The 12,961-nt window shown below is 54.3% G+C and overlaps 5 protein-coding genes across 5 annotated transcripts in view; 3 read left to right on the plus strand and 2 right to left on the minus strand.

The window, feature by feature from the left end:
- Positions 1-2,003, minus strand: part of SODALDRAFT_83011 (pali-domain-containing protein) — a 2,939-nt gene extending 936 nt beyond the window's left edge. Inside the window, exons 1-2 of the mRNA XM_028615726.1 lie at positions 1,553-2,003; positions 2-1,424 (exon numbers count right to left, since the gene is read on the minus strand). Of these exons, the coding sequence (XP_028462494.1) occupies positions 2-1,424; positions 1,553-1,739 (1,610 nt within the window). The 5' untranslated portion in view covers positions 1,740-2,003. The remainder of the gene's footprint in view (position 1; positions 1,425-1,552) is intronic.
- A 2,074-nt stretch (positions 2,004-4,077) lies between these two features.
- SODALDRAFT_329551 (ABC1-domain-containing protein) lies at positions 4,078-6,687 on the plus strand. The gene has a single exon (XM_028610981.1). The coding sequence runs from the start codon at positions 4,259-4,261 to the stop codon at positions 6,359-6,361; it is 2,103 nt and encodes a 700-aa protein (XP_028462495.1). The 5' UTR covers positions 4,078-4,258; the 3' UTR covers positions 6,362-6,687.
- Positions 6,688-7,352: 665 nt separating this feature from the next.
- Positions 7,353-8,017, minus strand: SODALDRAFT_364197 (hypothetical protein; the record flags this gene model as incomplete). The annotated part of the gene is made up of 4 exons (XM_028614624.1): positions 7,353-7,371; positions 7,544-7,635; positions 7,720-7,796; positions 7,966-8,017. 4 exons carry the CDS (start codon positions 8,015-8,017, stop codon positions 7,353-7,355), a joined length of 240 nt encoding a protein of 79 aa, XP_028462496.1.
- A 1,831-nt stretch (positions 8,018-9,848) lies between these two features.
- Positions 9,849-11,470, plus strand: SODALDRAFT_321361 (hypothetical protein; the record flags this gene model as incomplete). The annotated part of the gene is made up of 2 exons (XM_028609614.1): positions 9,849-10,312; positions 10,381-11,470. 2 exons carry the CDS (start codon positions 9,849-9,851, stop codon positions 11,468-11,470), a joined length of 1,554 nt encoding a protein of 517 aa, XP_028462497.1.
- A 169-nt stretch (positions 11,471-11,639) lies between these two features.
- Positions 11,640-12,451, plus strand: SODALDRAFT_83140 (hypothetical protein). The gene has a single exon (XM_028615727.1). The coding sequence runs from the start codon at positions 11,809-11,811 to the stop codon at positions 12,217-12,219; it is 411 nt and encodes a 136-aa protein (XP_028462498.1). The 5' UTR covers positions 11,640-11,808; the 3' UTR covers positions 12,220-12,451.
- The last annotated feature ends 510 nt before the right edge of the window (positions 12,452-12,961 follow it).

Here is a 12,961-nt window from a genome sequence, read left to right on the forward strand (position 1 = left end):
CTCTTCGTTGCCATACTTGCTGCCTTCGCTCATATATGTGTCGTGGCGTTGAGCAGACTCGGTTCGGTCCTGTTGCAAACCCACCATGCCGGCAATGTCCGAATCACTCTCACGAAGACCGCCTGCTGGAAACGATCCGAATCCCTGCGGGGCATGGGCAGGGCTTCCGGTAACCGCGTCTAGCTCCACTGCTTGACCCACGGGTCCCTGCGGGTTATCGCCCGGCAGTGGTGGCGGCGATTCCGCTCTAGGTAGGCTGTTTCGATCTGGGTTGTACGGCTCGTAGCCCCCTTGCACCATGTTCGGAAGAGAGGGATTCGTGCTGTTGTTGGCGCCGTACTCCGATGCGCCATCCGATGGACCCCGCCCGTAAGACCCTGCATAGCCATTGGCCGGGCTGGGTCGCCTGTCATATGGCCCTGGACTCTGATGACCCTGGGGAGTCGCACGGCCGCCTCCCATCATGACGCCCGCGGCGTGCCCTCCCCTTGACGGCGGCCCGTAGCCTCCTCCTCCCATATTACCACCGCCAGGGCCATATCCACCACGGCCCCTGGGACCGTAGCCTCCGCGGCCATTCGTCGGAGGGGGACCACCGTAACCTCCTCGACCGCCATAGCCACCGCGGCCTCGATACCCGCCTGGGGGAGGGCCCCCGCGGCCTCTCGAGTTCATGCGGTCAAACGAGCGGCTGTGTTCTAGGGAGGGCTCTCGGCGGACGTTTTCGTATGGATCCTGATGGACAGCGATGGGATTGCCATACTGATCACGTTCCGGATGGGGTATAGAGCCCGCCCTTGACGGTGGCATCATGTCGCTGTGGCCGGACCGGTTGGTGGGGCTTTGGGCCGTCAGGGGGATGCGTTCATCGCTACCATGGTCGTGTTCGTCCTCCTTCTTCTGTTGCTCAAACGAAGCAAACTGAGGTAGGGCGTCGGCCCCCCCGTTTCCTCCACTCAAAGCAGGGACGGTCGGTTGCGAGGCAGCTGCGGTGAAGGTAGCGGCCTTCGCTTGGGCCTCGCGGTTGAAGTAGTTTTCTCCACTCATCTCTGCATTTTCAGCGATCTTCTTCCGGCGCGATTTTCTGCTAACCAGGGTACGCCACATGGCGCAGGAAACCAGCCCGCTCAGACCAACCATGATAGTTGCGGCCAGCGTGATGTACGATCCCCATGCCATATGAGGAATAAAAAGAAGGACGTCGACGAGGAACGCGAGCAGGCAGACGAGAAAGACGATGATGGAGTATATGAAGAGGACCAAGAGGTACCGAGACGAATGCGACGGCGAATGCAGATGGGCGACCACGGCCATGACGAACATTACTAGCGTAAAGAGAGCGGCGATGGGGTGCACGATCAGGATGGGGGCAAGCGTGTTCCGGACCGATTCGGGCAGGTCGAAGTCCTGAGGACTATGGTCGGCTGCAGTCTCACAGTTAGCACGCGCTACTCTAGGTATCTTGACGGCCCCTCAGCTCCGAGGCCAAAGACGCGCCGTAAGACGGCCGCGACCCAACCGGGCTGACAGACCAGGATAGAAGACAACTTACAAAGGCTATAGCCTATTTGAATACCGCTGCAACTGCCACCATCACAGAAGCCGAAAACGCCAAAACTGACGCCATCGAAATGGGCGAGGGGAATGGCCTCTATGATAGGGGCCGACAAGACGGAGAGCAGCAGCAGAGCGAAAGCCGCAAAGAGCAGAATGGAGAGAGGGGTGGCGGGCCTCAGCATGATGTGCTTCGGAATTATGTTTCCTTTTCCCCCCCTTGTTGTTGTTGTTGTTGTTGTTGTTGTTGTTGTTGTTGTTGTTGTTGTTGTTGTTGTTCTTGTTCTTGTTGTTGTTGTCGCTATGGATAGAAGGAACCCGCGTTTCGGTGGGAGGGGAGAGCCGCTATGAAGCAACGCCGGCGACAAAGGGACGTTGGACGAGTCGCCCGACACAAGCCAATGCGACAGGGTGGCGTGTGTGATCTTTTAGTAAAAAGGCGAGATGAGTCCGGGCATTGTCAAAACGGGATGTGCGAGGCCAACGTTCTGAGGGACGGTTCGCGACGGAAGCGGATCGAGACTCAGAGCCGATATGATTCAAGCGTTCGCCGGTTTAGTTCGTTTTCCTAAGCGTCGCTGGTTTTGACTCTGCTCGACTCCTGGGTTCAGCAGTGTTCGGTCGAACGTGTGACGGTGCTGCCGGACTATGAAAGGAAGACGAGCGACGATAGAAGGAAGCCAAGCAAGCGCATGAGGTGAGCTCGATGCTAAATCAATCGTAGTGCGATTGGTGAATGAGTGAGGTTGAAGACTTGGGAAAAAATGAGTGTGTGGTATGAAGGAGCGAAAGAAGAAACCGGTCAATGAGAGAATTTGAATTATCCCGGATTACCTGGGCCGCTACAAACACATGTCCAGGCTGGAAAACCAGGTATTCAGCAGAATGAGTGGAAGAGTTGGGAACAGGAGGAAGGGTGTCAGGAACTGGGCGTGGGACAGCGAGCCTGCCCACACTAGGCGCGCACAGGACGGGTAATCCCCACGGAGTACAACAGAACTTGAGTGTACTACTGCTACCGTGTGTGGAGTAGCCGGTACCTGTATATTGCCGTTCGTTTTCTATTGTCCTATGTACTGTCTTTTCTGAAGAACTACACCGAATACACAACTTCGAAAGGGTGGTGTGGGGATATGCACTGTCAAAACACTGTGCGCCGCAGTTTTGGGTCCAAGTTCTGATTAATTGCGAAATCCAAGGGGTTACTTTAGCCTAGCGGAACTTTAGCAGCAGGGCCCATCAGGGGGGCCAATGGCTGGGGTCCGCACACGTTGGAACCTGATAAACTTGACTTGAAGATACGAAATCATTAATCATCATGTGTGCAGATGGAGAAAAGGTTCTCTTTTCTCTGTTATCCATTCCCCATTCGACGCCATCAGTCTGCTTCGCCTGGCTCCAACCAAGACGAACACAAGTCGCATGCAACGAGCTTGGCTCTGATCTTCATGACGTCTATCATTGATCACTCCGTTCCGTTCCGTCCCTTTCCTGCCCTCTCTTCCTCCATGCCCTGTTTCTATCTTTTTAAGAAGAAGGGGGAATTCGCCAGGAAAGGAAAGGAAAAGGAACCCTGCATTTGTCAGGTTTTAACTCCGTCGAGGCACGACTCTTCACAATGGGAAGCGCTCCTCATGAATGCAACGTCGAGCGTTTGACTTGTGATACCAATCCGCTAATCGTGTACTACGGTGTACTACGGAGACCCTGTCAGATCCCCTCAGGCACCATCCGCCAACTGAGTACGGAGTACTTTGTACGATGGAATTCTTCATGCAAAAGACAATCTTCCGTGCGTCTTTATCGATGACATGATCTGTTTGACGCCGAGCCAATTCCCAATTCGGGGGCAACAGGGTTTCAAGCTTTCTTTCTATATATATATATATATATGTATAAAAGCGACTGTATCTAATAGTACATGTTAGAACTAGAGAGCCAGTTGCACTAATTGGAACTCACGCGTCGGAGTAGAATCATTTTGCTCCGGGCCAGACACGGCTGGGCCCATGTACGATATTCTCTATCGGCTGGCCTACGTTGTACAGTGTACGCCTGCGTCTGCCCTAGCGTCGTTAAAATTAGCCAGCAGATTGATACCTTAGCTTGTTCCTTCGCTCTTTGAAAGAAAAATGCTGCGGATCCTTCAGTGGCAAGTCTCAAATCCTGCATCCAATATTGAAATTTGGGGTTTTCGTCGCAGAGCATAAACACTACGGTACGGCGGCTTCACCTTCGTCACGGTCTGGGTACAGTTTGTATCCTTTCAAGATGCACTTTCCACGAAAGTCTCATTCAAGTTGTCCCTGAACTTATCCATGTAGGATTCCACATCAGAGCCTCATCATCTTGCGGTTCGCGGTTCATCTTCTCATCATCTGGATGGAACGAGCCAGTAAGATGGGGGGCTGGCAATTTTCCGTTGACAGGTGGTAAAGACTGTCAGGATGCCTAAAGTGGATATCGGCCGGAAAGGCGGAGACTTCGTCATTTACATGTACGGATGAACCTACGGAGTAATTACAGGTACGGATACACGGCACGTCGGTGTCAAGGAAATTTATCTTCTCCATCAGCCTCGTTTTACTTCCCAGACGAGAGCGAATCGACTCTCTCGTCTGTTCCTCTTCGCAGGCTCGCCATGTTACCAAATACCATGGCTTCACGGTCCTTCCTAAGGAGACCGGCTACCTCAAGAATAAGAATGGGAGCAAGTTGTCTGGCCATCTCGACCACCACATCGTTTCGATCCTCTATCGCCCTTCATCCATCGACATCCCGACACGTATCGACATTATCGACATATTCTGCCATCTCCTCCTTGACCTCTTCACGCCTCTCTCTTACCCGAACAGACCGATTCCCCCGGGCCGCACGGTTACGTCTACCGTCACAACAACAAACAAGGAGTTTCCAGGGCCCGGGGGGTGCCTTTCAGCCGCTCCAGCCCCCCTCTCCCTCCTCCCTCGGTGCCCCCAAGGCCGCTCGCACCTACACACGCCCCCGCAAACTCCTCCGCCGTCTCCTCATCCTTTCCTTTGCCCTTGGCACTCTCTACGCCGTCGACCGCTACGCCTACTCCTCCGGCATCGGGCGCTCCCTTCGCACCTTCGGCATCGGTCTGCTCGTGGCAGCCGACTATAAGCTCAACTTCCGCCCGGACCCTTGGTTCGGAGACTCCATCACCGACGTGCACCGTCGCAATGCCGAGCGCATCTTCCACCTCCTGCGCGTCAACGGTGGTCTATACCTCAAGATGGGCCAGGCCATCGCCATGCAGTCCGCCATCATGCCTCCCGAGTTCCAGCGCATGTTCTCCCGCATGTTCGACGACGCCCCGCAGGGCCCCTGGTCCGACGTCGAGGCCGTTATACGCGAGGACTTTGGAGGCAGGTCGCCGGAGGAGGTCTTTGGCGTCAGCTTCTCGGGCGAACAACCGGGCAAAGGTCTCATGGAGCGCCGTGCCCGTGCCAGCGCGAGCGTCGCCCAGGTGCACTGGGCCCGCCTACCCGACGGCCGCGAGGTGGCCATCAAGATCCAGAAGCGTGAAATCGCCAAGCAGATATCATGGGACCTGTGGGCCTTCAAGACGGTCACCTGGGTCTACAGCAAGTGGTTCGACTTGCCCCTCTACAGTCTCGTCCCCTTCATTACGGAACGGCTTGAGCTGGAGACGGACTTTGAGAACGAGGCACGCAACTCGGAGACGATGCGCCGTCTCGTCGAAGGCGAGAGAGGCCTGCGCGGCCGCGTTTACGTCCCGAACGTCTACCCGGAGTTGTCGTCCAAGCGCGTATTGACCGCCGAGTGGATCGAGGGCGTCCGACTATGGGATAAGGAAGGAATCACGGGCCGGTGGCTGGGAGGCCGCGCCAACGGTTCCCCGGGCGCCCAGGGTGCGGCCCTGCACCCGGAAACCGACATGGAGGCGGCGCGCCGCGAGCTGCGAGCGCGACCGTACGCCGAACGGCTCAAGCCGGAGCGGACCGAGTGGAAGGGCCGGCGCGGCCGAGGCGGGCTTGGCCTGTCGACCAAGGACGTCATGACGACCATGGTGGACCTCTTCTCGGCGCAGATCTTCAAGTGGGGGGTGGTGCACTGCGACCCGCACCCGGGCAACTTGTTCGTGCGGCGCAAACCGGGCGGGCAGGCCGAGCTGGTGCTCATCGACCACGGGCTGTACGTGTACATGAAGCCCGACTTCCGACGACAATACGGCCAGTTCTGGAAGGCGCTGATGACGTTCGACAACGCGACCATCACGCGGGTGGCGGCCGAGTGGGGCATCCGGGCGGCCGACATCTTCGCCAGCGCGACGCTGCTCCGGCCCTACGAGGGGGGCGACTCGAGCACGCGCAAGGGCATCCTGAAGGGCCTGGAGGGGGCGACGCCGGCGGAGCGGCAGTACGCCATGCAGCAGAAGATGAAGCAGGGCATCCGAGAGATGCTGGGCGACGAGGAGAAGTGGCCCAAGGAGCTCATCTTCATCGGCAGGAACATGCGCATCGTGCAGGCCAACAACCAGCACTTAGGCTCTCCGGTCAACCGGGTCAAGATGATGGGCGAGTGGGCGAGTCGCAGCCTGTTCGAGGACCGGGCTTTGCCTCTGGGGAGCAGGCTCGGCAACGCATGGCGGCATGTCCTCTTCAAGCTCGTCATGCTCGCCTCCGACGTGGCCTTCTACTTCTTCCGGCTCAGGCAGTGGCTTGGCAGGGGCGGAGGTATGGAGGACGAGATGGAGAAGAGGATGAAGGTGATGGCGCAGGACTACGGTATAGAGTTGCAGCAAGATGTCTTTGAGGGATAGGCAAGGCAAAAAAAAGAAGAAAAAATTTACCGAGTGGGATAGAGATAACATAGAGGAAAGGACTCCGGGGCGCATGTAGTTGCGACGGCCAGCTATATGTCTGAGAATCCCCCCTCCTTACATCTTGTATTTTGCAAAATATTTTGTTCGAAGCCGTACTTGTACAATATAGGTAGGTAATCGAAGCAGGCACAGGATGAAACCTGCTGAGGTGGAAAGGCGCGTGGTGTTTCGGTTGGGCAAAAACAAGGACCGGCATTGAATCATAGAAGCCTGTAGAGTATGGAGCTATATCGAGTTTGTTCTACCATGAATCTTTCTCTCGCAGCACCATCTGACATAGACCATCCTATTATAGTCTTTGTACGTGTATTTGGTTTGTCGGCGGAAATACAGTCGCAGGCGTCGACGACAACAGGAACAGTTAGAAATTAGTAAGCAGTCGGCGATTCTACACGTACCTTAGGTAAGATTATTGGTGGTTTAGCGTCAAACGTGAAACGAGAAGGCGGGCCATATACCCGTTGGGGCCGCCCGTCGAATTTCATCTCGATTGGTGCGAGTTCGATAGGGCTCCTTGTGTTCGAGTTCAATAGTGCGGAGAAGCTCGTGACGCTAAACTGAGGTACCTATACTTGTAAGGGGCTAGCAAACCCGTTGTGGATGTCCTGCACATGGTTGCACACTTGGTTCCAAAGATAATTGGTTGCTTCGAGGAGACCGGCTTCCAGACACGTATGGACGAAGTACTTGGCATATAACGCGCCGATTCAGGGGCTGGAATTAGAGGAAGGTGTTCCCCCCCCGGTCTAAAGAAAGTGCTTCATGAGGAACGAACGGGTGCAGTCTCGTGTTTCTCTCATCTGTTTTCTAGATTGAAAGAATAAGAAGCTTATTAAGACGGGGTCCTGTTGTTTATCGGAGGGAAGATCGACGCCCAGGGCTTGGTCGGGCAAGGGCACAGACGGATAAAATATCGCGGGTTTTTGCATCAGCCATGCCGCTTCCCCCTTGAGTTGGCATGCATTTTGTCGGCAGGTACAACGTACTTCTCTTCTCCTCTTTCTCTTCTCTTCGTCTTGGGGTCAAGTCGTACTTCGCAACCTCGTACCAAATAACATGAGACTATGTCGTATCTACCTACTATATCCGTACTTTGTAGTTACTCGCCCACGTAGCCACGCTTGATGTGATGTGTTCTCAACTGTTTGGCGTTCCGGCATAATTAAGATAATGCCGGCGAGAATATCCCAATCCAGATGCTGCGCATCAGCCTTGATGGTGAAGAGTCCAGGAATGCAGCACCACGAGGCAGAGTGGCTTTAAATCGAAGGGCACTCAATCGTTCTGTTTCGGACCCTGACCTGTACGAAGTAGACGCCGTCTCTAACGAGCAAATCAGAACGGCAAGGGGAATGTATTTCAAGCTCCGCCCCTGGTGTGGAGAGAGTTTTTAGCACGTCTTCTTCAGCTGTACTTTCGTACGAAGTACACCTACACGGTGCGTATCCGTCCTTACGTGACGGGAATATACGTATCGGACGGGTCCGAATGGGCGGCATGTATCCGTGCTTCGAAAATTCGATACTGTATCTATACTTTACTCGATCCGGACATCCAGAACAGGAGAGTGGAGCACTCCCAGTCCTCACTCATCAAATGACCCCTTTTTCCCGATGCCCGTCAGAGTTCAGCAAAGATCTTCAGCAGAAAAAGAAGAATAACCTGATGGAGATAACTGATAAGAAAGAAACAAACAAACACACGAAGTACGAAGTAGAAAATAAAATACAAATCATACTTTTTAATAGAAGGGAGAATCGGACTTGATAAGGACGACTTGAAACAAAAGACAGCAGAGGTCAACTTGGCCCGAACGTAGCCCCACCCCGGTCCTGTGTCCCTTACCCAGAACAGTGGAATACATGCAAGGTACCGAGCTGGAGGAAGACAAGACCAATATAAGTACCCAAGGCAAGGTACCTGTCGGAAAGTACCTCTTCGTCTCCAGTCCCCTGAAAATTCCCCAAGAAAAAGTACTCCGTGTATCTGGACTAGATGCTGTTAAAATTGTACCTGCCTTGCCCCAACGCGGAGGGACGTGTTCACGGTCAGTTCTTCTTACCCTTTGGGTTCTCTCCTTTCCGCCGTCGCGCAACATCACCCACCTTCTTCCTCCCCTTCCTTTTTGACCTCTATTTCTCTCCACTTGGAATATATTCTTTTCCTTTCTTTTCTTATGACTATCTACACCTTAGGTGGGTGCTGATATCGAGCACGACAGGTAAGTGCAGAATTCGGTGTTGCGCTGTATTACATGCCTGCTTCGTGTCTCTTCGCCTCCTTTTCCTGCCCAGCTTGCACTGCAGATGGAGATGGATGATGCTGCGGCGTGTCGCGCATTTCCCTTGCAAGTCAAGGTCATGTCACCATGTTTCGCCGCCTCCTTCATACCCGCGTTGCACCCTCTCCAATCCATCAACCCGCCCTATTAACCCGCCCTCTCGACGTTTCCTTGCTTTCGCCGTTCCACTTTGTCTTCGAATCGCAACTCACTGAGCCTTTCTACCCTCCTCGCCTCCCCCCCATGCTGCTCTTGTCCACCTAATTACTTCTTGTCGCATCTTACTGATTGTCGCTCTCGCACCAGCATACTCTTCTCGATTGCCCCGCTACCGCACCTTGTTACACTTTTCTTTTATTCCAGGCAGACAGCTTTCGTTCGTTTTTCGACCTGCCCGTCGCGCAACCGTCTCGACTATATCAAGTATCTCCTCGCAGTCTCAGTGATTGCCTCAAATCTGTCAGACACAGCGAGGGACGCAAGTTATTATAACACAGTTTCGTTCTCTAGTGCTGTGGCATTTCTTCTCAATAGGTACGTGACTTTGCGGCCGGCTTCTTCGTTGCCTTTGCTGTCGCTAGACCCCAAAGTGTTGCACTCGCCGCCGGTACTCAGTGTGTGTTCTCTTATGTCCGGGTTTTCTTCCTATGATCCCGTTACCACCAACTGGCCGACGATCCTAGCTTCAATCCAGAGTTGGTGTTGCCGATATCAAGCCATCTGGATAATATCCAGCCCCAACGAAAAAGGAGTTCTCAGGAACCGTCCGACCCCGCCATACCCAACCATCCTGCAGGCGATAGCCCCTGGCCTTGGCTAAAGATGGCTGGGACATAATTCAATCGAGAAAAGTCGTCAAATGGCTGACATAGTTGTGTAGAGACAGTCTCCCTCCGTCAGAAATAAGCGCGAGACTACGAAGACCCCGTCCGGCCACGTTTTGACCGCCTCGTCAATCGTCATTTCCACCAGCCATCCTCAGCTCTGCGCAAGACTATTCCCCTAGTGTCTTCACTTTGAATCGCCCTACCAATCAAGAGCGACCCGTGGCACCGAACGATATTTGACTTTGCACCTCGAGATTCTGAGCAGCCGTGACTCTCTGGCCCGCCGTCGACGGTTTATGCCACATCTTACAAAATAATGAGCGCTCCGCGTCGCTCTAGTCTAGGCATGTTACTCCGACGCAGTAAATCCGGTGACCTTGGGAAGGGCGGTAAGAAGGCCCAGGCCCAGAGGGAGCAGGAACTTGAACGCCAGCGGAAAGCGGCCGTCTCCAGAACCCCGCCCAAGCTACCCGAGTTTTATAAGACCGGCGACCAACTCCCCTTATCCAACTCGTTTCCATCCGGCCTGCGCACCGAAGCTGGCTCTGTTCTCCCCGACGACCATCATCACGGCATGTACTCGGGTCGCCCGTCGATGGAGCCTAGCCAGAGTGTTGTCAGCTCTGTGCCAATCCCTCCCATCCCCAATAATGGCTGGGATCCTTATGCGCGAACCGAGAGCATGACCCATCGTGGTCGGTACAGCTACGCCAGCAGCGCCGTCAGTACCATCAATAGCCCTAGGAGGGTTCGGAGACGCAAGGACCCCACACCTTTCAAGTAAGTCATCTGTCTCGGACCCCACCTGTTAGCTAACCAGGCGGGCCGCTGACGATCGCACTCTGCAGCATCCTGATCATTGGAACCCGCGGCGCAGGCAAGACATCGTTTCTTGAATTCCTGAAGACCGCGCTCGCCCTCCCGGCCAAGAAGCGGAGCCGCAGAACCGAGGCCGAGGAGGACACGACTCCCAGGGTCGCACCTTTCGGCAATTTCATCCCTCATTACCTCGAGACGGAAATAGATGGCGAGCGAGTGGGACTTACGCTCTGGGATTCGGAAGGCCTAGAGAAGAATGTGGTCGACCTGCAATTGAGGGAGATGTCGGCCTTCCTGGAGAGCCGATTTGAGGAGACCTTCGCCGAGGAAATGAAAGTGGTGCGGTCGCCTGGCGTACAGGACACTCACGTCCATGCTGCTTTCTTAATCCTCGACCCGTCGCGGCTCGACCGCAACTTGGCCTCTGCCAAGGCCATCTCCAACGGTCACAACGGCAAGTACGCCACGGCCCGGACCCCGGGTGGAGGACTGGACGAAGATCTCGACCTTCAGGTTCTGCGCACTCTTCAGGGCAAGACGACCGTCATCCCCGTCATCTCCAAGGCCGACACAATCACCACCCGGCATATGCAAGTCCTCAAAAAGAGTATCTGGGATAGCATCAAGAAGTCCAACCTAGATCCACTCGAGGCTCTAGGGCTCGACGAAGAGGACGACGATTCGTCTTCCGACCGAATCGATGAGGTCGACGAGGACGAATACGCCGCCGGAGAGTCGGACCAGACACCTGAAGGCGAGGAATTGCCCATCCAGGGCTCAGAGGAGGTCACGTCCGCACCGTCGTCCCCATCTGCCAAACGCCTTTCCGGTCAGTCGATCCGTCGTCACAAAGCCAAGGAAGACGAAAAGCAGGAGAAGGACGAGCTCCCGTTTTTGCCTCTTTCGATCATCAGCCCCGACCTGTACGAGCCGGAGATCGCAGGCCGTCAATTCCCATGGGGCTTCGCTGACCCCTACAACGAGGAACACTGTGATTTCACTAAACTAAAGGACGCCGTCTTCACCGAGTGGCGCGCCGAGCTCCGCGAGGCCAGCCGAGAACGGTGGTACGAAGGATGGAGGACTTCTCGTCTCAAGAACCGAACAAACCGGCGATAGGCTTATACGGTCGTCGCGAGGCTCTAGTGGTCACCCACTGCGGGCGGTGGATCGTTTTTCGGCTAAAAGACAAAAAGATCTCCTTACTCGTCCAACTGGCTGGCTCAGGCATTGATTGTATCGTTCAACGCCATTCATTCTACTCAGTTTTGTATGACTCTTGGCTTTTTCTCCTCGCACGGAGATTCTATTACTTCCCTCGATGTCATCCTCACAGGTTCTGAAGCCTCTTGCTTTCTTTTTTTTTTTCGACCGCCTACTCTTTGGTTCCCGCCTTTCTTTCTCATTCTGTGTTGTTTTTATCTCAATTTTTTTTTTTCGAGGCTACAAAGCACAACATGCGACATACCCCTTTTGTCTTTTCCTATGTCCTCTATTTTGCTCTGACCCGCTTGACGAACTTCGGGACTGAGTGTAAGTTGGTAGTTCACACACAAAATATGTACACAATGGACAAGACACGGCAGTGGCTGTACCTGGATTTCGGTTTGGTTGACGGGAGCGTCGGTTCGTCAAAAGGAGACGCGGCCTGGCTTTGCCGCGGGCCTGAAATTCCCAGTGTCACGCCGTGCCTGGGCTTTGGAGGCCTTGTGAAGTTGAGGACCTGCTCAAGTGCAGGTCAAGGTGATCATGGTGTGTTCTGTTACTGGAGGAGCGAATGTGGTCAAATGGCCGTAAAACGCAAAACCTGGGTGCCAGGAAATGGAGGCTTCGCGTTATACCCTCTTTACCTTATGCTTCCTCCTTAATTCAATCAACCACCCGTTTTGTAGGTTCTATCTGATCGAAGTGTGAGCAGTTCCTCATTTGTAACTATTTGCGTGTTCCAATGACGCCTGGGGTGTCAAGTCGATTTTGTGGATAAACAAATGTCATGCTGAACGTCGCGGGGCTCACATTCAACATTTTGACTACTGGAGTCCGATATAGCCAGACTCTTTTCCTGGACACCATGGTATTCCGCTCCAGCTGACCTGACCATGGTTCACGGTCCCGCATGGATTCCGTAAAAGGTATCAATTCCCGCCGCGATGCGCCCACCACTCCATGTTCAAACAAGCCAAATGAAACGGAACCCGAAAAGGCCCGAAGACCAAGAATACAAAAAGGGCATGATGCAAAATTATATGTTGTCGTGGGCACCAATCGTAGCAAGAGCCGCAGATGGTGGAAGCGAATAGCGAGTTCTCACTCAACTCTGAAAAGCGTGCTCATCATACGTGCGGACCCGTGTACTCAACATTGGTAGGTCTGCCATCGGAATCGACGTCCGATTCTCGGCGGTTGGGATTGCGACCACGGGCGATGAGGATAGCGCGTTCTTTCTTGCCGAGGATAACACCGTCGAGGCCTGGAGGGAGGGGGAGGTCGGCTCTGAAGGCGTGACGCGAATGTTAGTCGTGGTTGGTTCCCAGGAGAGGGGATGGGAGAAAGAAGAAAGAAGAAAAGAAAAGAAAAAAAAAAGGAGGATAAAAGGGGGAAAAGGGGAAA

Source organism: Sodiomyces alkalinus (genome assembly GCF_003711515.1).
Source record: "Sodiomyces alkalinus F11 unplaced genomic scaffold SODALscaffold_16, whole genome shotgun sequence".
NCBI classification, from domain to species: Eukaryota; Fungi; Ascomycota; class Sordariomycetes; order Glomerellales; family Plectosphaerellaceae; genus Sodiomyces; species Sodiomyces alkalinus.